Below are 25,804 nucleotides of genomic sequence, written 5' to 3' on the forward strand. Positions count from 1 at the left end.
TGAAATGCCCTTGGGTCTGAAAGGACAGAAGATTTTTCTGACGATTGGTTCCAAAGATAAGAAAGAAGGCCTTATTGTCTGTTTTTCTGGGTCAGGGGTCCCTCATAAGGACCATACAACACCAGAAGGCGAGTATGACAAAACTTAAAGGTTGTGGCCATTGTAAGCGACCAGAGACCGTGGGGTGAAGGTCATAGAGTGGACCTGTCCGTCTACCGGAAGTGTGTCAAAAGGCCTGGTGCCAGGAAACACCTGATAAGTGAGAATTGAGGGACCAGAGAAGATACAACTTTATTGAGCGGAAGAGAGATAACTGCAGCCGAGGGCGGGAAAGACAATGAAAGAGCCACGAGCAGAAACAGAGATAAGTCGCAAAGTCACTAACTTCATTGTTCACGGGCTGTGCTGCTTCCACCACGTTCCCAGGCCAAAGTTTACTTCTTTTTTATATACTGAAAAATTCTTTCGTGCTTCTTTTTCTGTTTTCATTTGTCTGTGGTCTAGTTGCTAGGCTATCGTAGTCGGTTTATGTAGCAATTACTTTGTTATGTTACGGCGGTAATAAAAAGTTGTCAACTTTAATAAGAATGGCGTAATAAACAATTACACGGTTTCAATGTTGATCATTTTAAGAAGAGCCCTTGCGAACTTCTGGAGCGTTCATTATTTTTGCGAAAGTTAAGAAGTTATGTTCTTGTTTCCCACTAACTTGTAAAATTTACACTTTATGTCACATTTAAGAATGTTGTCAGATCAGACCTGTGAACAGAAATCTATTACATAGTAAAGAACTTCTTTCTGATTTTTTGTGCTGTTTTTGGAAAATCTGAAAGGGACATCTTACATTACTGTAATATTCCCAAGGCAGTATTCACTGTGTTGAATAAAATGAAACACTTTCCATCAGACATGTTTCTAAGACCGATGCTATAGTCATAAATCATTTATGATGAAGGGCGAAAAAATACATAATGCACGCAGAGTTTGATTCAGATACCTCGGGGGAAGATATGAGAGGATAATATTAAAACGTGTTTACATGTTTATGAACGTTGAAACTGGATTCAACTTCATGCCCTTTTCTGAACATGGTAATGAACTTTTTCAAAAAATGCGATGAATTTATTTGCCAGGGAATGACTGTCAGCTTCTCATGCAGCATCGTGCTCAGTGGAGTCATATTGGTGTGAAAAGGCGGTTGAATCATGATTTAATCAATATACACTTCTTTCTCTTGGTCTGAAGATTGAGACCGGAACTGGTCAGAAGCGGTCTGCCTCCTTGCTTGACTGCTGCATGTTGGTGATGATTCTGGTATGCCTTTTAAGATGACCTATCTTATTGCTTCACAATTCTCTCATACTATTATCTGACTGGTGCAGTTGAAATCGTGCAGAACAAATAACGCGGCATCGGTCGTGTGAAATCCAATAGAACATACCAAGCTTTGTAACCCTGAACTCCGTGGTTCAACAAGTGCTTTCAACATTCGAATTGCAGCCTCAGAGAGATCCTTTTGTGTGGACAATATTTATGAAACCCCTCTGTTTTACTTAGATTTTTCTTTCAAGATGAAATACTGAGAATACAGACTAAAGATTTAGGCATATATTATGCAGCCAGTAATTTGGTGTGCTTAGTAGCTACCATAAAGACACTCAGAATATTATAGTAAATATTCTTTAAAGATACTATTTAAATTTACTTCTTTCTCTGGACAGAATCAGTGTGTGGTACTTTTAAAATATAGTTCCATGTACCCGAGTGACGTCATGCTCAATAGTTATTAAATAATATTCTTAGTAAAAGAAACAACATTTTAAATGCGTAATATATTCGTTTCCCAAATTTGCAATAGTCTGTGCAGACAGATTTAAATCCGTGTTCAAACATTTCCATGAAACTGAGACTGTAGGTTTATTTTACGTGTTAAGCACTCTGAAGGAGCTGTTGAAAGAAAAACCTTTGTCCATTCATTTCAACCAGATGTATAACACTTATCACATGATGTGTTTGTTTCTGCTATTTTCCTCATAGTTACAAAAGGATTTGTGTGGGTGAACTGATGTCAGATTCGCAACGCAACACCCGTTTTCCCGTTGTCTTCACCTCCAGAAGTATTTCTGTGCAGCCTTCACAGAACCCCGTGGGCCAGGGCTTCAAGGCCTGAATCGCCCCGCAATCACAGTTTCGTATCGAATCGCGGAATGCACGATTGTAAACGAGATCGATTTATTCAAGCGAAATTACAATTAATTAAATATGCTACAAGTTAGGTCAACAATTGCGAACAGGTTGATATTATTAAATCACTTTCTTTAAGAATATCAGTCATAGTGAGATATTTACCACTCTTTTTGCTTTGACGTAATCCTTCGGTATCAGATTTAATTTCTGTCGTTGAAATTCTCATGTATCCATACAAGTGTAAACCAGCGAGACTCATCATAAATGGTTTTTGACTTCATGATCTTCATTTAGCTCTGTATTTACTGACAGCACTAATCTTCTGAAGCCAGAAGTTTATTTAAGTTCTCATTCAAAGAAAGCACAATATTAGGAGGACGAGCTGCTTAGTATTGTTTAAGGAAATAATCAATGTTTGTTTTGAGAATCGCGCGAAAACCGTGAACAGGCTTCACACTGTGGGAAAAATCCATAGTTAATTAATGGTAAAGCATTTGGTATATCCCTGTGCTTTAAGGGGTTGACAATATGTCTGCGTGTTTTCTGGTATCCGGCAAGGCAACTATTTTTCATAAATAGGTTTGTGCTGCAGCTGTGGGCGCGAATCTGAAGGCCATGTAGAAACTTCCATTAGTTCAAATTGTAGTCGTTCATCCCATACTAATAAATTACACAAGATGTAATTTCAGTTTTTGCAAGATTTGTACACACACTGCACATTAACAGCAGTTTTCCTAGAATTAATTTGTCGTTATTGGAGGTATGACGTGTTCTGTGTGTTGTGAGTTGACGAATTTATATGTTAAGCTTTCCTGAACACTGACAATATACCTGTTTCAAGAATGATATATAATTTCGAACATTTGCTAGTAGTTTGAATAAATGTTTATTAAAACTAGAATTAAGCTACTGCCGCTTGAATCTTATTGCTTTGCTGTAATTAAATAATTTCAAACCTGCACACTTGTAAGTCTTCTTAAAAATGTGTTATCCATACGTCTTCTGCAGCGAGTCTTGACAAATTGTGCTACCAAACTGAAGTTTATTGGAAACTCCGAAGGAAACAGTCCGTCACCGGAAATAAACTATATACAAAGCAAAAGTCTGAACAGAAGCGGAAATTGTTTTGGTCCCTTGTGTAAGAAGTCAGATATGAGACCGGAAAAAGTCAGCTGCTCATGTTTGGTTTACACATGATCCCTGACGCATGGATGGGACATGAGGAGTGCACCGGGTATTGGTTGGGAAGCCTGAGGGGAAAATACAGCTGGGGAGACCTAGACGTAGATGGGAGGATAATCTCAGGCGGGATCTATGGGAGATAGGAGTTGAAGGCGACTGGATTTTGTTGGCCCAGGACAGGGTCCGGTGGAGGGCTTTGGTTAATTCGGTGATGAACCTTCGGGTTCGGTAAGCCATCTAATTAGTTAGTTAGTTAGTTAATGACCAGAATTGCTAGAAAGAACTTAACAACTCCCATAGTCGCGTACTTTTTCGAACAAGACATTATAAAATAATTGTACACTTCATTAAACAGTTTCTCTTCTATTTTCCTCTGTATTTGAAAATGTTGAGGTGTGACCTTACAATTCCGTATGTTCGCTGTTTTTGTGCGTTAAAAAGACATGTTAAAGTTTTAGGTGTTTTTATGATTCATTTCCTCACCAAGTTCCACATACCTGCGACAGTGAATTCAGTACTTACTGCTATCAAACTGTAAGGCAAATAGGTCTATATATTCCGCGCGGTTGCCATTATGATATTTTACATTCTACAGAAAATGTCGTCTAAGCAGAAGTCGCATATATTTCCATTTTCTATTACCACATAAACATTCAGAACTCAGTATTAGCTGGAAGTACAGTTTCTGTATATTCAGAAGTCTGTATAGACGCCATTCTGGTAATGGCAGGACCTGAAAAAGTGAGAAATTTAAGAGTAGCATCTAATGAGATGATGATAATCCGTTACTTATTTTGATGGGTCTGCGTCTTAAGTAACTTACATAAATTTTAAATAATCAGACTAAAATGATTCTAAATCTTTCGATGGAAAGTTGATGGCTATGAACAATTGTTGGTTTCCCGAAGACTGCTGGCCTACTACAGTTTAAAAATTGCGTAATTAACTCTTAGCTTCAGATCCTCTCGAAGATAATTTTAGCTACAGAACCAGGCAAACACTCTGACCTATATCATATTTCGATATATATATATATATATATATATATATATATATATATATATATATAAAATAGCCAACCCTCGGTAGAGGCATTGCTACTCTTTACGTCTTTTTCAGTGTTTTATTCTATTTACCTCAGGCCTTTTACGTAACATCTTCCCAGTCGAGAAATCCAACTGCGTTGGAGGCTACTGCATTTTTAATATCATACGAAACATCGTGTTCGAGAGCTACAAAGTCAGAAGGACAAAGCTTCAAGTCTGTGACAGAGATCTTCCGCATCCATTTCATAATGCAAATGCTGCTATCCTTTCTGAGAAATCCGCTGTAAAAGGATATTAAAGTGTTAAGTTTCATATGAAGATCAAAATTTATTTCTAAGAAAAGAATGAAATTCTAAAACAAAAATAATTAATGTTTTGCTTTTTTGTTGTTACATTATGAGGCTAGTCGTTTAAGAATTATGATAAAGAGTTTACATATACTCTGTAGAAACTTTTGTAAAAATGCTTTGCTTCAGCTATTTTTAAATACATGACAAGAAATTGGTTTGCCTATTTGCTTTCCGATTTCTCGGGTTCTCTAACTGTATTTTCAGTAGCCCATATTCTCATTGGCAATCAGTAGTAGCCCCTATTTCCTGAGAGAGTCTATTCATTATTTATTTGCTTTCCATTTTGAAGTTTTCCCATAAATGTCAACTTGGTCCCTAGTGGTTCCCGTTGCTTCAGAATAACTCAATGCAGGGGAATGACTGGGAATCACATTTGTTGTTCACATGAGTAATGTTCGACCCATCGGCGAACCAATCACGTAACTTTTATCATGAATTATGGAGGAATTTTTACTCAATTTTAATAAAAGAAGAAACACGGTTTATTGGCGAGGTCGCTGTCTGTAAAATGTTTTTAGACGTCTGTATGTGTTTGAATGAACTAGTTCAGTGAACCTACAGGCCAGAAAAATTATTCAAGTCCATGAGCACTGAAAATTATTTCTACATTTTCTTGTTGCATCTAGTTGCTTTTTTATTTTAAAGTATTTTAATTGCTGGTATTGAGTGTTGCTGTTGACGCATATGATGGTAATGATGTGTGTAAAATTTCGGTAATAGTGATGGTCTTCTGAGTTGTGACGTCGTGTGGACTTGCATTTAGGTACCAGCCTTTCGGAAGAATATAATTAACTGCCTCAATCTTCAGCGCCAAGGACAAAGGCAATATGTTTCTCCAAAACGCTCGTAACCTACTAACGAGTCCACATGGCGTTACAACTCAGAAGACCGCCATCGACATCTTCCCCGTTGTGAGAACCTCAACTGTAATATAAAAGACATTTTATATTCCATTGTCAGTCGCAATGACCGCGCAGTGCAATGTCATTACGGTCTTAGAAAGTTCGAACACTAGGATCGCCGGTTCGATTTCCATTCGAAGCATTTTGTATGAAAAGGTACAATGGCTCTCTGAGGACGAAGTGCTGAGGAGGATATTTGTATCTGAGTGAGGGAAGGTGACAGGAAGTTGAGCTTCATAGGGTATACAGTTTAACAAATATTAAGATAATCGATACCATTTGGTTACTCATGTTCCCCGAACTTGATTCTCTGATTGGTTTTGAAGAGGCGAAATGGTTGCTAAAATACGCGATTGCCATCGCAAACCATGACGAGACGACGAAGACCCGTTTCTGGTATAGTCGTAACCCTATTTGACAACAACTCTGTTACTAATCCAGCATTTTCCTTTGTCATCCAAATTTATTACCGGTTACTGCATATCAATCATTTACTATTTTCCCAAGATATTCGATACAAAAAAACTGGATTTGAAAGAGGGTCTTTAAATCATTTGTGTCAGTATTTCGATCCAGACGCCTGTTCTGTCAACGCAGCGGAGTTCCCTACTTAATTTTTGTCAATGTCATGTGTGTTTGTGCCCACTGTCTAGGCGTAATTACATGATTTGTGTAAACTTCAACAGAGCTAAACTGTTACTTTTTTGTTGTATTTCATCTCCACGTTTTAAAATTCTGGGTGAATCAGCCAATTCCGTTCCACACTACTTATAATGTCAAATCGATGTCGTATTTGTTAAACTTCGCTTCGCTTTCGTCGTGTGCAGCCACTACGTATTCATACGATGCCTTATTATTTTTAGAGTTTACTAAAATTTTATTAATGATACACAGTGCGTGATGAAACAACTCACAATTCTGAGACAGTTTCACAATTCTTGTAAGCAACGGTGAATCTAAGCTAATGTTATGATACTATCTTTTATTAATCCGTATGCTACACTACCTGCAAAGTTGAGCAGCAGAAAATGAATGTTAGCAACGCTCTGTTAAGATGCATGTAACAAGTAATGCTGTGTATTTGCTGGTTGGGACTCGGTTAAATCACGTCTTCACGTCCCGATATCAGCCACATATTTTAGAGTGGAATTTTCGCTCGATCTATTATTACTGTTATTATTATTAACTCCAAAATTTATTAACTTTATTGAGCGGAGCCCTTCTTGAGAAGGTGACAGTCTCTAAACTGGCCAAGGATTTTAACACATTCTTCGGAACCTGTTTACACATTATAATGTTCATAGCAGTTCATAATTTCACACATAATATTTATATCAGTTTTAATATCATCCTCTATTCTAATCCTACACCCCCCAAATGGTCTTTTTCCTTTCTCACTTCTTACCAGAATTGTGTATGCACTCGCCCTTCGCTTCATCGCCTCTTAATGATAAATATAACCATAATTTATGACTGTAAAAAATAAAACGTAATTCGCTGTCTAGGTCGTATATTTAGAATGTAATAGGGCTTGTGTTGACGAAGGACGTAGCACCACACAGGAAAATGGCTTTAATTTTGGAAGTAAGCTTCACGGGTTATAACAGTGGGCTGTTTCGAATATGTATCTTTTCTTTTCGTAAAAGGCGGGGAATTACTTGACCAACTGAGGGACTCAATTTCGGAATAAGAATTCTGTTCCACTGAATCATACATTACGCCATTACTAATACCACATCAAACTTCAATTCATCAAAGTGTATCTGTCATAATCACCGACAGCATGTAATAAATGTGAGAACAAGTAAGTATTAAGCTTTACTTCACATTGTCGGCTATTGTGAATGATTAATTAGGTCAGAGTTCCCTGGGAAACCAGAAGATGCTTCTAATGAATTGCACACCTGGTATTGAATGGTTTTCTAATGCATTTAGTACAATTTTTCAGGACATCCAGTTTGACACACCAAACCCCTCATATAAGACAAAGGATATCGTATTGATGTAGGTTACACATAAGCCATACGCCGATTAGAATAGATTCCTCCTGTTTGTACGTATCCTACGGCAGCTTTTACTGTACATGTTCGTACGGGTGTATACAAGCTTAGATATGGGAAACAGTAGTAGCAGCAGACGTAACAGCATTTATATTGTAATGCTATAGATGCAGACATACATTATGTATGCATGTATGATGTCTATGCAACATTTGCTGTGTAGGATTTGAGGTTTTCACGGCGGTGAGTCTGAAGATGGCTGTCTTCTGGGTTGTTGCGCCGTGTAATGTAGTAAAAGTTTACAGACGTTTCAGGGGTCCTTGCTGCCTCCATCATCAGGGCGATACCTCTGAAACATCGGTAAACTTCTACCAGATTACACGGCGCATCAACCCAGAAGACAGCCATCTTCAACATTTGCTGTATGAGCTAGTTTAGAGAGACGTTCGGCCACTGGACGTTAAGTTAGCGATTTGGTTATATAACGATTAGATAGAACAGACGAGACTGTATACATCTATTTACGTACGTCTATGTGTAAACAGTTCCCTGTAAGAAGTTCAGTATAATGTAAAGAAAATTTGAAGATGTTCCTTTAGGTTGTCCGAATGGCTGAACACTTTATCGTACAAATAGTACCGTTAGTGGTTGCCTGCCTCTCCAACACATTTGCACAAACAACGAGTGCATAATAACATTAAGGCGACCTGCACATGTTTACCTTGAAGCTGTTTTTCATTTGTTCAGTTGTATAAACAACTTACTTGCCTCCTGCAGCATTGTGATAATCGGGGAAAATCGTGGCGAATGTGTGTGAAGCAGACTCGTCCGTATTCTGATGAAGTCACGATTTCTTCGTATTAATTCTAAGTAACTCCAGTGAGACAGGCAATTCCAATAGCAGTCTGTAACATACATGACAGGTTTCTGTCTCCAGAACAAGTGCTAATGCATTCTTTGCATCATAGACTGAGCGCATATGATGGAGACCGTGTATGTCTGTCCGCACGTGTGTATCAACCGATGAACAGCCAGACGGATTTTAATTAAATTTGGTATAAGAATCTCTTATACAATGTTGTAGCGCCGTTTCGATTTCCATGAGGATGGACATATAGACGCAAATTATGGTTTCTTTCTTAAGAAAAGAAATGTGGATCAGCAAAACGTTGCGTTTATTACAAAAATATTTAAAATGAAAGTTGTAATATAATTAATATAACATTTTTTGTAAAAGTTAATGGTTTAGAGAAATGTCGACAGTTATTTTCGAAAAAATAGATAAAAGTCGATTTGAGTATCTCGTAAAAGCTATTTATGCAAGAATTTTCTTATCTAAAGCTGATAATTCTGTTAAATATTACAGTACCGCTTATAAGCCTATAGTTCTTGTCCTCAGGTTCTCGCTGCTGGAGTTTAATGCAACGTCGTCTTTCGGGGATAAGTCGGGGTTATGTCTGATGGAAAGATGTCAAGAGAAATCATGGTTGACACAAGTGTAGTGCTTTCAACTGAGTGCGAAGGGCTGAAATATTGTGTCAGATTGTCATGTCGGAGTCTAACCATTTATCAGCACGAACGAGCAACATTTTAAACTCTTCCAATTGTTGAGTGTTACGGTGAAATGCACTTAAAAGCGTGTTTTATTGGTGGAAACTGCCACAGATAATTTATTGTACGTCCTTTGTCTGTTGCACCCATTATATGTAGCTCGCCTTGTCGTCGATTTGCGAATCGATTGTCGTCTGTATGTTCCAGTATGGAGGCCCAATCCCTAACTTGATTGAAGGAAGTTTTCTTTTATTCGGACTCAAAGGAACGGAAGAACCTGGAACCACTTTCTTCGTAAATAAAATTACAGCTTAATTCTCCAGCCATCTCTTGACACTGACTGGAAGCGATTAAATGGAGCGTTTGTAAGTAAGCGTGCTGTGGATTTCAAAGGTTCCCCAAAGCAACAGATGAAACTTGATCGGAAAATTCTTAGCCCGTGGACTGGGCGCCAGTTTGATGGTGATAATTAATGGGGAGATTGTGCTAGGTCTGTTAAATTTCGCTTGGAAAACACAGAAATTTTATACCTGTCTGAACAGCTTCGGCATGTTAACAATTTTGACCACTGCGGCTTTGCAAATCTTAGAGCAGACACGTATATATATTGCCTTTGTATAATTAAATGTATTCGGAATGTGTACATAGACGGATAAATGCACAGGACTATTAATTAGTTCATACTTCTTGCCAAAATGACCGTATGGGTTACAACATTTCATATTTCCATAGAATATATTAAGTTTGTGAAACTGAATGTATGTATATTTGTCTTATGTTAACACGTATGTGGGAAATACAATTAATCTGAACGAAACGTAAATATGTTCAATCTTTACACGTCTATTTAGTCAGGTTTCTGTCGTATCAAACGTAAGCGAGGTCACAGTTCTCTTTCAGTACACAAGTACTCTGTGTGAACATACTTCAGGTGCAAGGTTAGACAGGATCTTACAGGATTACGGATTGTTGTACTTTGAAGATTTTCCTATAGTGCGGATTTGTTGTGCTTTCAAAAGACGAAGAGGCTCAACACATAAGCGGGAAAGAATTCTAGACTTCGAAGGATTCCAGGGAAAGAAAATGCAAGTTCCTGGAAATATTAAGTCTACATTAGATACCACTATTGAAGTGGCTGCAACACATTGTATATTACAGTTCCAGAGCACGCCAATGGACCCTGTCCTGAAACAATTTAATCCAGTAGCCTACATGTCTTCTTACCGCATTTCTTCAAGATCAGTTTAAACATTGTTCTACCAGCTGTGCTTAGGTCTTCAGTTATACATTCCTTTCGAGTTTTCCGGCAAAAATTTTATACATCTTTCTATTATCTTCTATACATGCTACATGTCATACCCATCTCATTTCCCTTAATTTTCTCATGAGGTTTTCTACAGGTACCTACCACTTTATTCCACCTAGATCCAAATATTCTTCTCAGAATCCTTTTCTAAAAAACTCAATCCATGAAGATGACTGTCTTCTGACATCATCCCCAAACACTTTAACATTGCCACAATTGCAAAAGGTCTATTACATAAGCAGAACTTCGAAGGAGTACATCTGCAAATTGACGTACTCAATTTTGCAACTTTCGATCGATAATGCCACAGTGACCGAAACACGTGTGATACCAGGACCACAGCTGTAATCGATGTTTCATGACCGCGGTGCTGTTTCAGATATTCGAATGAGTGGGTTTCCATATGCAAAGCCTCTGCGGCTGACAAAATTGCCACAAAACGACGGGTAAAATTAATTAAGTGGCCTTGCCACTCAATAACCAACACTGTTGGTCAGTGGTAATTAGGCATCTGTATCCAGATACTAATACGTGATTTTAGTACTTGCTTGTTAATTATAAATTAATACCATGAAATGTTAATGTAGATTGCCATAAATGAAGGCTAATAACATACTGGTATTTTTCCTTCCCTAACCTTTTAGATGTAAAGTTTCTCTTCAATTTCAATATTTATAGCATTTCTACTTTAACTTTTACTTTAATACACATACGCACACACAAAGGAAACGCACATTTCTCAAAGTTTTTGAGAATGGCTTAATTCCAAAAGATTTAGTTACTTACAATCTAAGTCCATAACCCAAGTTCTGAAAATGACATCTGATGAAAAACGTTTAATTAATTGTCTCTAGCAACAATAAAAATGTAAACCTACTGACAGATTTATTGTTCTGGCTGCAACTCTGGAACTTAATCTTAAATAAAGTCGATATAATTGCCTCAGTTAAATCGGGTGAAGGGATGAATGAGGTCGCGATAAAACGGGAAATAATGTAATTAAAACAGAGCATGTTCTGTGTCCTACAAGACAGTTTTGTTGTAGAATCCAATAAAAGATGATTTCGGTAGATCCGGTCTTCAGACTAATCTCAAGTTAATTCCCGCAAGTTACATGACTTATGAAGACAGAAGTAACTAAATGCACAGCGAAGACGATAAATTAACACGAAACTTTAAAGAGGAGACTATAAGGAAAGTAATCATTTACTAGAACTAGGCTTAGATGGAATTATAATGGATTTTAAAGAATCGAAATGTGGCTATGTAGACTAAATTCATCTTATCCAGGTTATGTACTACTGGCTGGCCTTATGAACAATGTAATGTAAGTTAGTGTACCAGGAAAGGTGGAGGAGTTTCTTAGTTATGTGAGTAACTTCCAGTTTCTGAAAGAAGTATTCTGCGCCATCGTAGTAGGTGCGAGTAACTGACTGTGACAATGTGGTAGCAGAACACCAAGGTTTAAAATCGTCAGTATCGAAGTCCGGCACAAATATTCCACACTGAGCCAGTTGCATCCAACTTCTATTTTCACAGTATATGTCCCTAACATCTATCTTAATGTTATCGTCCCAACTCGTCCTCGCTATTCCACGTATCAGTTTTTCAAGGCTTCCTGGATTTCACTGTCCTAGTGCTGCTAGTCGTCCTAATTAAGTCATAAAGTTTCATGTTGTGCGACAGAGTAAATTTATGTATCAGTGTCTTAGAATTGTGACTCACACGTCAAATTGTTTGCTGATACCATTACCAACTGGCAATGATATTGTTTCGTACATTATGATTATGGAGAAAGTCGGAATGGTTAAAATTGACGAGTAATAATTTTGCAACGAAATCCATAATTTCTTTCTGAGAGTAATCGGTGTGGCGTTTTAATAAACTGTATTGGACTTCCTGCTTAATGGAATGGGGGACTAGACCATCTAAAGCAGTGGTTTTCAACCTGGGGTACGCGCACCCCCGGGGTATTATTTTATGATAAACATTGAATAATCAGGGCCAGATTTAGAATTAGCCACAGGAGAACCGGACGTAAGGACATTCGATTTGGTAGATTATATACTATATATAACTTGAATTATACACCAACAACTTTGGGGGTACAAAGTTGAAGAGAAATTATATCTGGGGGTACGCGAACAAAAAAAGTTGAATACCACTGGTCTAAAGCACCTCCGTCCCCATTCAGGACAGCAGAGAAAAGCACAAACACACATTTCCCTGGAATTGTTGTACGTTATCGTGGTAATAGTTCTTTGTGCTTAATCAAGATCCGTGACATGAAGGCGTAAAGGAATTGGAGATCAGTTCCACGCATTCTTAAACTCGCAACTGGGTAAAGAGAGTGGCTACCTTGACGTTCCGGCCGCCTAACCCCAGAAAAGGTGTCAACACTTCTGTCTGTTCAAGACCCTTGATGGGCCCAAAATGCGGTCTGGATTCGGTAGTCAAGAGACAAATATTAAGATATGTTTAGAAATATTAGGGTGAGGATGGCTGTCGCCTAGATAATTGCACAGTATAGTAAGGTAGAAGGTTGCCGACGTTTCAGAGGAACTTGCAGCCTCCATCAACTATTCTACCAGATTAAGAAGGCGATCACGCTGATGATAGAGGCAGCAAGCCCTCCAGGTTCTTTACCGCATTTGCATGTGGAATTTCTTGGCTAACTGAGCCACAGTCAGGTTCTGAATAAGGACTCTGCTGCATGGAGTTAATGTTAATGTTGAAGCTTTACGAAAAGTAGCAAAGCAAATATCGAGGTTTGTATACGCCACTTCCGTTTAAACAGAGCCAGTAGATTACAGTATTTACGAAACGGATTCTGCGTGCATATTTCAATTTGAATGCGAACTCATGTTTCAACTTGTCCAATAATGTGGTTATGTAGAAAATAATGGGGTATGTATGAAATAAATTGCAGTGACCTGTGTATGCCCGCCCGCTGTAAGGACCTCATTTCAATTTATCTGGCATCCGGGTGGCAGTGTGCGAGAGATTTACCACAACACCACACAAAATATTGAAATTTGTTCATTATCGCATATTTCCTTCATAAATGCCATCACACGTTGAAAACGTGATTGAGCATGGGCTTACATCAAGTATGTGTCTCTGCTGTAGTTCTTATTGACTCTTGGAACAGAGTTCCGCTGAGTTGTCCTGTTGTTCACTTCTTGTCCTTTTATGGAACGTCAAGATTCATTACCATCTCACAAGGGCCCGAAACTTGGCCGTTTTCTGAGCCATAGGAATCAAGAGTCCAACGCCGTCCCTAGAGGGCTGTTGGGCCCGGAGGCAAGCAGTCTATGCCCCCTCCCCTTCAAGAATTGTACAAACAAAAAAGGAACAGATAAAGCCGGTGACGTGTAACTTCACTAGAGGGAGTACACATTAAGTGTAGACCTACACCTTTACATAAAAGTTTGTTGTCTTCAATTCTTTAAAGCAGGTTAGAGAAAGAATGTTTAGTGGATCTTCTAGCTGCAACCTGAACTACGAAGGAAGAGCATATACTAAAAATATTTAAAAGATATTATTCTCACACAGGATATCCAGCATAATTAACATTCATCTCTATTCCGATTAAAGTGACGAAAATGTATGCGTGAAATTTGATTAGATTATGGGCACAAAAATTATAGAAATACGACAAAAACGTACTTTTGTCTCTATCGTAAAAGTTTGTGCGGTTAAGCAAATGAAACTCACCACGAAGCAGCACAGGGATTCGGTAAACCTCGTTTGCACTCTGAAGATAAAACTACAAAAATAGCACAAAGTTTCAATATTTTCATTACTTTTTAAAAATACCTGAGCGTTCCATAGCCGTGTTGGCAGGTATTAAAAATTGTTACAAGAAGTTGTGCTTGAAGTAGCAACAATCTACCTCTGCAGGACTATAAATTCCAAAACCGTTCACCGTTATTCTCAGCCGTCTGTCTGGAAGGCTTGTGTTTCGAACGATTGTAAAATGCAGGAAATCGGAACTTCATAACGCTAGAATCCAGAAGTTGTCTGTCTTGAATGTTCGTAAAGACGTTAGCTTCTTCTTATTGGCTGTTACCGTGACAGAGTGGTTTGAATTACCAAACTTAAATTTGTCCCCATTCAGAATTACCTTCAGAATTAAAACTGTTCATTATTTCAAATATTTAATAAGTCTGCTTGACGGAGTCCGCACTTCGCAAGTCAAAACACTGAGAAACGCGCACTTGTGTCATTCCTCGAGTGGGAATCTAACCCACGAACCCACGATCCCAGTGTTCGAGCGGCTCAAGATTCATGAACTCTGTAGGAACCGATTCATATGTTTTGTTTCGGAGAGATACTTAATGCGAATTCCATTTGGATTTATCGGATTTCACGTAGTCGATGTTAAGGATGCTACGGCTGACGGCTTGCAATTCAATTCAGCTGGGTCACGAGTGACACTGATGTCCGCTGCTCGGAACTCAGTGATCGCGCATCAACAAAGTCGCTTGATCCGAAGGAATTTCTGTGCAGGCCATAATTCTATTTAACACTGCTCTTTCAATATATGGATTGAACTGTGAGTATAATTATATAAGTAAAATTAAATAGTACTGATAAAATGCCTCTGAAGCGTAGGGCTGAGAGATTATTTGAAAAACCTGGCTGAAGATGAGGGAATAATATTAAAATATATGTTAAATATATGCCGGGAGGATGTAGCACAGACTGGATTCAAGTGGTTCAGAATAAGATTCAGTGGCGGGCTGTAGTAAACACAACAATGAATATTTAAGTTCTATAAGTTGAGTGTAATATCTTGTCCAACTGAGCGACTGTAAGCTTCTCAAGGACTTTGCACCATAATAATGATTAATTATGATGATAATAATGATGATAGTGTTGTTTGGTCGGAAGCCGTCGGGATTAAAGAGAAGTTGCAGAAAAACCTGAGTTAATAGCTCGTGGATTTTATTCCCTGTTAAATATAAGAGTTTTGTGCAAAATTAAAGAAGTATTAAATGTAACTTATAAGATAGTGCTCCTTTAATTGAAATATATGAACAGTCAAGATGTCAGTCATTTTGATTGTAACGGGTATCAGGATTAAACGCGAATGTGGATTAATTTAGGTACTCAGACTTCCTAGAAGAATTGATATTTAGAATAATTTTAACCTCGTGCCAGACAGTGTCTACATTTAATTTTAGACGTGTGTTTCATTGAAGTTAATGTACTTTGTTTATTTTTGATCTTGGCATCCAAACGCGGAGTTTCCTTGAATAAAATTTATGCAGTTAAAACCAAAACTTAGTCGCCGTCTGAAATATACACAGCGTCAAACAGGTTACCGAGGTAATAGAATTTATAATTATCCTAAGAGGATAAGCTACACATCGGTGGTCGAAGGGAAATTACTTAGTTATACAATGAAGTATTTTAATTTCTTTGCCTTTAGGATGACTATCACAAATCCTGATGACCGAATAAATTACATTTGAAATTTTAACTGCCTTATACCTGTAGGCAAACCGGGCGTTTCCACTGGCGGCTGCGTTGCTTGCTGGCATTCTTTGTCTCTTCTGTTGTTCATCAACAGCGTCATTGGCTTTCATTATCATTAGAATCACCGGTTTTAATTAAAGCTCGTGCGTGACGAGGAACTTCTCTACAATGCCCCAACTTCAGTTTAATATAATTTTGAAACTTGCCCATAAATTGTTCAGTTAGTCCAATAAATAAAACCTGCGAACCTCCACCGAGCGCGGAGCTTCAACTACTAAAATTTTAAGGACCAGATGGCTGTGTTCTAAAATGTAGAGTTGTGTAGCGAGGTAGAATTTTACCAACGTTTTAGTGGCACTTGCTGCCTCCATCATCAGGGATCGTCCTGATGAGTAAGCACCGCTGAAACGCCAGCCGAATTCTACACGACTACATGACACAGTATCCCATAATATCTTCATGCTTACTTCCGTGAGAACCTGAATTCCCACGCGGTTGTTAAAGGAGGGAAATTTATTGACCAGTTGAACGACTATTTGTTTCTCAAGGAGCACTTTGTACAATTGAATTGGTTTTTAGGCCTGTTTGTTATGTCGATACCACACGCCGCACTCTGCGATGGGAGAAAGGCCTTGATCGCAAGTTAGATTTCCGCTACATTATTTATCCTGAATTATTTATTTTAATGAAAATTACTTTGGACCGATCCCCCATACAGGAAGTCTTACTGCACATGTATAACTAGATGTGTTAAGTTAATGTACAGTAGTGGCAACCAATGCAATCGAGTAGACTTTAAAATAATTATCGGAGTCCGAATTTCGAATAGGCCTGCAGTTTGACAAAGAGGAATAAATAATGGGCATGCAGAATGAATTTTAGAAGTACGACGGAATAAACTACTATCTTATACAGACTCCCACGTTAGGCCACTGACGGTACATTAAAAAAACGTTTTCATTTGTGTAGGTATAACTGTAATTAATTTCGTATTTACTTTGGGTAAATAATAGGCTATAAACAGCCTCAAATTGACATGTCGAAACGCGTCACCGATTAACGGAAGTTTGTTCGCTGTTTGTTTAAAGACGCTTATGCAGATCAGGCAGCAATATATAGTGTCAATGTAACACCAAAAGCATAATACGACTCTTGTGTAGATGGCATTTCAACTTCAAGCCTATTGTAAATCTATAGGTCTGCACTCCAACCAACCTTTCATATTAACGTTGCGCTATGGAGAACAAGAATTTGATATGGAAGGAGAGGGAAGTTACTGAGTATCGACTTTTAGTGCAGTGACAGAAAATCAGTTGTTTGATGACCATTTCATTCGGATTGAGAGCAGTTGTCAAGGGAACTGCGTTTTCCAGCATTTGCCATACGCAACAAAAGATTCCCTGTCTTGTTTATACTCGGATCATCCTAGAATAATATTTTTCAAAATGGAATACACTATTAAGTATTGTAAACAGTTCCGAGAAAATATATTTGTATTACCATCACAAATTAATTTTCTGTTTTCTACGCATTTCTTATAAAATGAGTTCGTTAGGCTCGGATTTACATTTTGCTGAATTGTTATCCGTTACTTTAACATTTGCTGAAATGTAATTCTAAAGTAACATTAAACCAATAATAGTAGTACTTTGTGAATAATATTGATCGAAGTGACAATAATACATCAGGTAAGTCTAAGAGAATTCGGAAAAGCTAGAACTCAATGACCTAAATAAATTAATTGTTTATGCTGTGCTATTGGGGGGGATACAGGCCTAAATACAATAAAGAATAACGTATAAAATTTCCTCAGACCAGTAAATCTATTTTTTATTTGTGACTTTTTAACGATGTTTTCAATAGCAGAGACTACATAGAGTCAAACTATGGGCTAATTAATGAATAATTAATTTGATATGGAAGTAACTGGTAGCGGCCTAACACAAGGTACCAGTCCGGTAATTGTCTGGAGGGACTGAGTAAAATCACACAAAAATCTCCGGATAGTTATTCTCCTGTCCGATATTTGAACCAGGAATCTCCCGAATACGAAGCAGGAGTGCTCCCCCCCCCCCCCATTCGGTCATTACGTTGAGGTCAATAAATAAATTTGTCTGGAGGTGGGCGTGTGTGTGTGTGTGTGTGAACATAAAACTAGTAAATACGTGAGCATGCCTTAAAAATCAGCAATGACTGCGACATCATGCAGACCCATGTAAAATATCACCTGATTTCTTTTACATTTAAACTACTTGGAAACAACAGTGAAGAGTAGACTTCAGGTTCATGGTGAGTTATGGCAAAGAAAAAATACTGAAAATGCTTATTATTCAGTTCGTTAACTATTTTCATCACATCGGCTTTCTAAAATGTTGAAGATCAGTGGACTACATGCAAATAAATAAATGAAAAACTGAAAAAATTCTGCCATTTGTCTGTGTGGGTATGAAAATTAGTCTCTTCAAATACTGGAAGGACATAAATTACGAATGTTCGTACGTCTTTTGTAAATCAATTTTTTTATTATTATTTAGTTTTCTGTCTGACGACAGGTCCATATGAACAGGATCCTTCCATCCTTTTCTCGGACTGGAACCTGTTCATATACGTTCTTGGCAGATGATCCAGAAGTGGTTTGCCATTGCCTTCTTCTGTGTGTGAATGGAGTAATTGTTGGGATGCCACGGAGGAAAACTCCGTGTTGCCTAGACCACGGCCTTGCCCAACACAAGTTATAAATTCGGGCACCGCCGGGAATCGAACCCGAGACCCCAGGAAACGTGTTTGAGCAGCCTACATGCACGACAAACACTGTAACACATGGCAGAAATTGGGTTTGCGACTGTCACCCATAGTTAAAAACAGATGCCACTCGTAAATATAGAAGTAATTCCAAAGTATTTTCTTTTACTTTTAAGGCAGGTAGTTAATCATTCGAAAGAGACGTTGTATTGTTTTAAGTTTATGGTACTTGAGCTCAGACCTTGGTTTATGTTAGGTATGTACCAACTTCGATAGACAGAAATTGCGTAACTTTAATTCAGATGAGGACGGCTGAAGCAACGAATTCCAGACATGTGTTCGGTAGCAGATGAATGTTCCTTTATCTTTGACAAGTGATGAAATACCAGCGTCTGGTAATTAATACCACATGGCACGAAGAACAGATACTGCTCTCTTCCAGAACTCTTCAGGGCGATCTCAAGGATCTGCACATGCAACTGGAGAACACTACGGGCATTGTTTGATTACTTACTCCGTCTGTTTTATCTTCTTTACGAATGTTTGTCGGTATAAGAAATAAGGGCATCCCTCTACTTATAAACTGCTTTCATAACTACCTACAAGGAGCAAAATCCGTCAAGAAAAACTAATAGTTACTGAGCTAGTAAAGAAAATTTATTCTTTCATGGTACCCTAAGGTCCATTATCTATACAAGTAAGGATATTTTGTAATCATCGGTAGTGATGAATAGGATTTGTTGACAGAGTGTTCAAACAAATCTCTCCAATGTCTAAAGGCAGCCAGTAAAGAAGAGAAAAGGTTTATGTCGGAAAGACAGGAAAAAAGTAATCTCTGAGGAAATCTTTCCGGAATCTTGCAGCTCTTCACTTCCTAGCTCCTCAGGAGGAGCTCAGTGAAGAGACGTAAGGCGTCTCACCCGGATTAATTGTGTGTCCACTTCGAATCCCTCGACACTACATAGTCTGAGCTACTAAAAACGTCGTTAAACAAACCATAAACAAATAAATAAACTTCAAATACTAGCCACGTCCTGACTAATCTGATTGGCGTTTCCGTGATACAGTTTCAGCAAAATGTCGAATTGTGTCTTTAAATAGGCCACGGTAACTTTTGCCTCTCACTTTTCAATTCATTACGTACAAACACGTTTTAAGATTTTGAGATCACTTTGTTTTTAGGCCATATTTACAAGTTCACTGTGCCTATGTAATAGCTATAAGAATTCGAATTCTCAAATGGAGAACATTTCTAGAGGCGCGTAGTTTAGTCACTGAATTTAACTTGCTCATGAAACATGTTTTCAGATGTTAAACACCTCAGGTTCTCTGTTATGCGACTTATTACACAATGTCCCGGAACCACGTTCATGATATCCTTTGCACTGGACTCTATCGTGAATCCTTCAAATTTAGTCTGCATTCAGAAAACACCTATTTGATTGTATCCTTTAGGTTTTCCGACTAAATTTTTTAAGGAATTTATTATCTCCCCATGCGTACTGCATGTCCCGCCACTATAACCCTCCTTGATTTAATAATCCTTATAATATTTGCGAAGAAAATATATTACGAAGATCGTCATATTTTATATTCCTCTGACTGCTTGTTAACTTTCTCACACTTAGGTCCACGTGACTTCCCCATCACCCAGTTCTGAAACATTTTCGATTTACGTTGTTTTATTGTTTTAAGGTGAGAGACTACGTTTTACGTATCCACACAAATTATTTTTGTTCATTAAATACTTCGGATTTTGTTATGAGATGGGAAGATAAGCAATAGTGAACTGAATATTCACAAGCTTTTTCGTCTTGAGTATAGTCATAATGATGATGACGATAATGCAAATGAAAGGAGAAGATGCACAAAAGTAATAAGTAACGAAAACTCAAGTTTAAATAACAAAGAAGTTTATTTAATGTTGCTTCAAAAATTAAATTGTATGATTACAGGTACTAAAATGCAAATAAAATATTGTCATGTGGAAATGAATATCAACGTAGAGTAATTATGTTGGCTGGTGGGTGTAGAAATGTCTGAATGTCTTGTTTGACATCCTTGTCATTCGGTCACAGCGAGGAAATGTAAAATTCTTTCCTAATAAAATATTCACAGAAATTGAAAAACCTGATTGTGTTCCATCTACTTCGGTTATAACAGCGGATTTTTGTTTGTTTAATTCAGTTTTAAAGACTCTTATTATGGAATACTTTCTATTGGTTTGTAAATGTGACGAGACAGTTGTGAGTCGGGGAAAGAAGGCAAATTCATCCGCAGCTGTGACATACAGAAAAATCAGATCACCTTCCGCCTTACGCATGTGTCAATTCGAAAACGGATAATCCGATTTTAATTGAATTCAATATTGGATATTTTCATGAAAACTGTCGAACCATTTCGATCTACATTTGTATCGGACAATTTTAACGACTGCTATGTGGATTAGCAAAGTAAAGTTTTTCAGCTTATAGCAAGTATATTTGCGAAAAAGTTGCATTAACTGATGTTTTAACTTACTTCGATAAACATGAATAATAAATTGCGTAAATTGATTCTGGATTATTTGGATAAACATTCAGTACAGTATTAATTAATTAAAACTTAACGTTACGATCAAAGATGGCGTCTTTGTGCATTTCAGTTCTATTTTCATCTTCCATTTGGTGACACCTTACGTTTCCCACCATGATAACGAACAAGTGTATTAACTAATTATACAACAGTAGAACACATAATTACCTACCTTAATGCATACTTTGATGAAGGATGTTAAAAGCTTGCTGTTCGCCAGTTGATAATTCATTCTTGCCATAAATGTCACTATTTCATCATCTTCCGGAAGATTAAACGTCTGTAAACTTTGGTCTTGCATCCCGAATAAAGAGCCATAAAATTAGATGCGAATTTTATAAACAGCACAATCAATCATATTCCTCTGTGGAATACACACTTTGTCTTCTGTAAGTAGACACTAGTCGAAAATGCATATATTTCAGTGGTTGAGTAAGAAGAGAGATTTTCAAATACGCGTACACGTCGTTGATCGCTGTTTGATATCCATTAGCCGACAAACCATGTCACTAATGGATAGCTGTTGTTTAATGGAAGTTATATTATAATGAGTACTGTTCACTAACACAATCGATATATAGCCCATTTCTTCTTCTTTGGTTTCGCTGATGTTATCTACGCGTACAAAATTACTTTCTCATCAAGTACATGTCCTCTTATTGTTATTCAGATAATTACTTCAGTCAACTCTTCGTGTAATTACATGATGCCGCAAATGATACTTGAGATTTAGCAAACTCATTCAAGATCCTATGTGAATAGTTTAATTCACGTTAACAGAAATGCAAGGAAAGTTTACTTTATACTACACAGCACAAGTACGAACGCTCTTGGTGTCAATTTGTTTCTTTAACGCAAACAGATGTTTCCGGCGTAACATTGTCACAGAACACCATTAAACGAGTATGTTTGTAGGTTACATTAAGTGGGTAATGTCACAGATATATGAGCACTTTTTTGTCGCAAGTGTTTGAGCACCGTAGTTACTTAAAATGACTGAAGGTACAAAGTTCATTGGTTTCCATTATATGAGCAACGGAAGGTACCAGAATTTTGCACAGCAGTGGGTGTGCAGGTGGAGGAGAAAGGTAAGAAAAGTGTAGACGTCATTGACCTTTGTTAAAAAAGTTGATTTGTTCAATCGTGAGCACCAGGTAATTGTAAGAATGAAATCAGAGGTCACAAGTCACTGTTGGGGAATATGGGTCGAACAACAAACCAACACGAAACTGTACGTCACCGATGATTAGTTTCCATATACACTGCTGGTTTCACAAATTATCTGTGAACACCGTAGTTTCTAGTGTACGTTCATATCACCGACGTCGAAATGGTAGCGATGTTGGTTTCCCTTGTGTCTCACAAGATGTCTCTGTTGCTGCTCCCGTTCACGCGAGTCGTCTTGCTGGCGTTCAGAAGCGCGCTCTTGTTGTCATTTTCACAACACTCGTTGTTGGGTCCACGTCCGTTCGCTTGGGCCTGCTGCAAGGTGGAGGTTCGGTGATACCGGGGGCCGGTCTGAGCATTCGGCGCGCTTCCGCAGTTGATGACTTTCCTGAACGCTTTGCGGAAGTGATCCGAAAGAAAGGCGTACAGAATTGGATTAACGCAGGAATTCATGTATGCCAACACGTGACTCACGATCTGTATCATAACACTTATGTTGGTGATCTCGTACTTGTCGGCACTCTTCAGTACCAGGATCAGCTGTAAACACACAACGTCGCAAGTTTTAAATTAGGCTACGAAATCACGACCACGTAGAGCAGATTTGTCTTCAAAAGCCGACAAAAGCTCAACTGGTCAAGGGATTCCCCGACTTTTACGAAACCCGAAGTTCGTATCATATTCACAAGGTCCGTGGCTGGACTCAGTCTGAATCCTGACACACCAACGCCACTTCTGCAAGGTTCAGATTAATATTATACTATTTTCGCCGAGGTTGCAGGTTTTCCAAGAAAATTTATGTAGTTCGCGTTGCCTAGAGTCCCACATGGTAAACTGCAAATTCGTATCGTACTTTATTTGAACAGGCTTGAATAAGATGTTTACAATGTGATTATATAGCAACGTGTTCCTGAATTCTGCTTCTCTGACAGTCGATTGGAACGCTTTAGCACCATAATAACAAACTATAGCCTTTGTTTACTCTGTCGTACTGCCAGTAATATAAAAACGAGACTGTATATTGAGTGTTTTATCACGCAGCTCACAAACAGCCTCAGCATTCGGTTCTGAGAGACTGTTTGCTATGAATGCAAACAGAGTACGTTGTTCAAGCCCACCACGTTTTTAATATATTTACGGCATGTTTTGGCTGTTAGGAATCTTCATAACCAATAGCCATAGACCAATAGTGGTTTGCTAAACAAGACGTTTCATCTCGTGTAAATTATCCACCCGTTCCATAAACTCCAGCCTACTTTATTTCTTCATTGTTTGTGGAAAGTTGGGCCCAGACCAGTCGTAGTTTTAATCTGGAGTTCCACACCCTGAATTTTCCGCTGACGTTAAAAGTGTGTTGTGGTTAGTGGCACTGAAATACATTACTCCAGGAGCACACTTATTGCGTGTGAACAGAAGAGATTTGTGCGGGCAAAGTTCAATATACAAACCGTCTCGACGGTTGTTTAAAACAATTCTTCTACACGACTGTGAAATACGATCTCTTAATTTGAGGTAAAAGCATCAGTTATAAATGTCCGAAAACAAAGTGTTCAAGAAAGTATGTTAAACTACGAAGCATGAAATAAACCAGTAGTTATAATACTAGTAGAAATGACCCGTTGAAATTCACTCTTTCCTTTCGTACTTTTACATCCTTTAGAGGTACTTCTAAAAACTTCCAAATGGAAGCAGCACTAGCGCCTTTACTGAGAACTTGGGCAGTCATACACAACAAATACAGACTTATAACTATACATTTTATGTATGTGGGTGTATATTCACACCTATATATTACTTCAAAACGAGCAATCCTACTATTTATTCACGCCTAGCGTTGGAATAGTATTCTCTAGATTTCTGCCATTAGCTGGGCTTGTGGCTAGGATTGGATAGAGAAGAAATGCACATCGAATTTTGTTGGGGAAACTTCCTGATAATGACCACTTGGTAGTTCTCACGGCGACAAGTATGAAGATGACTGTCGTCTCGGATGCTGCGCCGTGTACGACGTTGCAGAGGACTTTACCGCCTCCACCGTCAGGATATGAGTGATGATTGAGGCAGCAAGGTCCTCGGAATCGTTGATCAATATCTACCAGACTACACGGCTCTACATCCGAGAAGGCACTCATTTTAATGGTACATGAAAATTACAGTTTACATGTAAGCTTCATTGTTTCTTCAGTTTGGTCGAAGAGTCAGATTAGAAAAAGCTTGTAGAGCTTAAATCACTGTGTGGAACATATTATTGCTTATTTAATTTGTGGCCGTGTATTCGTTACGTAAATGTGCAAAACGCGCAAGTCAGAGTTGCATATCAAACGCGTAAATTTCGCGGGAGCAAGTTTTGTACTGGCAGTTACGAAAACATCGTCACAATAGCCGTCCACAGACCTAATAATCCCCCTCTCCTCACTGTGAACTACTTTTTCAAACCTGCTTTTGCTGGTGTTTGTCACTGCTGACCTTCACCTTCGAAGAGATAACCTGATTCTACTCGTTCTGCCGAGTATTTGCTTTCCGAGGTCGCACCTGTATCGGGAACCAGCAGACGGCAAAAATGGCGACCACGACGACGACCATGCGGGTGACTCTCCTCTTGCCCCTGCGACTTTCTGCCGACACGTGGCCCCCTGGTGCCGCCCCGCGCCACAGTCGCACTAGCAGCCACAGGTACAAGCCACAGATGAGCGCCAGGGGTGTGGCGTACGACGTGGCGAAGAAGATGCTCTGTACTCAGGAAACACACATCTCTCGAGTTGTACTACCAATTAAAAGCTTCGTTTCCGTAGTTTAAAGGCATGCTTGCTGAGTCACTTCGGGGATGTTGCGCCATGTGGTCTGGTTGACGTTTACCGACGTTTCAGAGTTACTTACTGCCTCCATCATCGGGCGATTTCCTAACCACATTGTGCAAAATCCCAGAAGACGGTCATATTACTGAGGTCTATGGGTCAATTTTTCTCATGCATGCATTTTTTATGATGGTCTTTCTTTATAAAGTCTATTTATTTTGATCTGAGCTTCATGTAACATACCAATGAAGTAACATTGCAGTTTCCCGACAAATTGAGTAAAGATTCTATTTCCAAAGTTCAATCGAGATCCACCAAGTAATTTTCCGAGATGAAACACGCGGACCTACACACGCGATATCCCCATCATGCGCTCATTTGCATTCATATTCTACAAACAACGTATACAACACAAGAAATAAGAGTTATCTGGGTCACGTGGTGTTTGAACCCACAATACCAAGGTTCAGACGACCCAAAATCGTGCGGTCATAAATCTAAAAAAAAAAAAATTTTTT

The 25,804-nt window shown here is 38.4% G+C and overlaps 1 protein-coding gene across 7 annotated transcripts in view; it reads right to left on the minus strand.

Annotated features, from left to right (window-relative positions):
• Positions 1-25,804, minus strand: part of LOC110836901 (allatostatin-A receptor) — a 164,224-nt gene that overhangs the window by 119,940 nt on the left and 18,480 nt on the right. For 6 of the 7 annotated variants that reach the window (XM_087348906.1, XM_087348905.1, XM_087348904.1 and 3 more), the window contains exons 5-6: positions 25,024-25,221; positions 20,647-23,031 (exon numbers count right to left, since the gene is read on the minus strand). In XM_087348906.1, the coding sequence (XP_087205032.1) occupies positions 22,684-23,031; positions 25,024-25,221 (546 nt within the window). In that variant the 3' untranslated portion in view covers positions 20,647-22,683. Of the gene's footprint in view, positions 1-20,646; positions 23,032-25,023; positions 25,222-25,804 lie in introns of those variants that run through there. The other variant, XR_015535175.1, reaches the window with a different exon arrangement.

Source organism: Zootermopsis nevadensis, unplaced genomic scaffold (assembly GCF_977971745.1).
Source record: "Zootermopsis nevadensis isolate Lab colony 2312 unplaced genomic scaffold, Znev_1.0 Znev_ptg000013l, whole genome shotgun sequence".
Lineage (NCBI taxonomy): Eukaryota > Metazoa > Arthropoda > Insecta > Blattodea > Termopsidae > Zootermopsis > Zootermopsis nevadensis.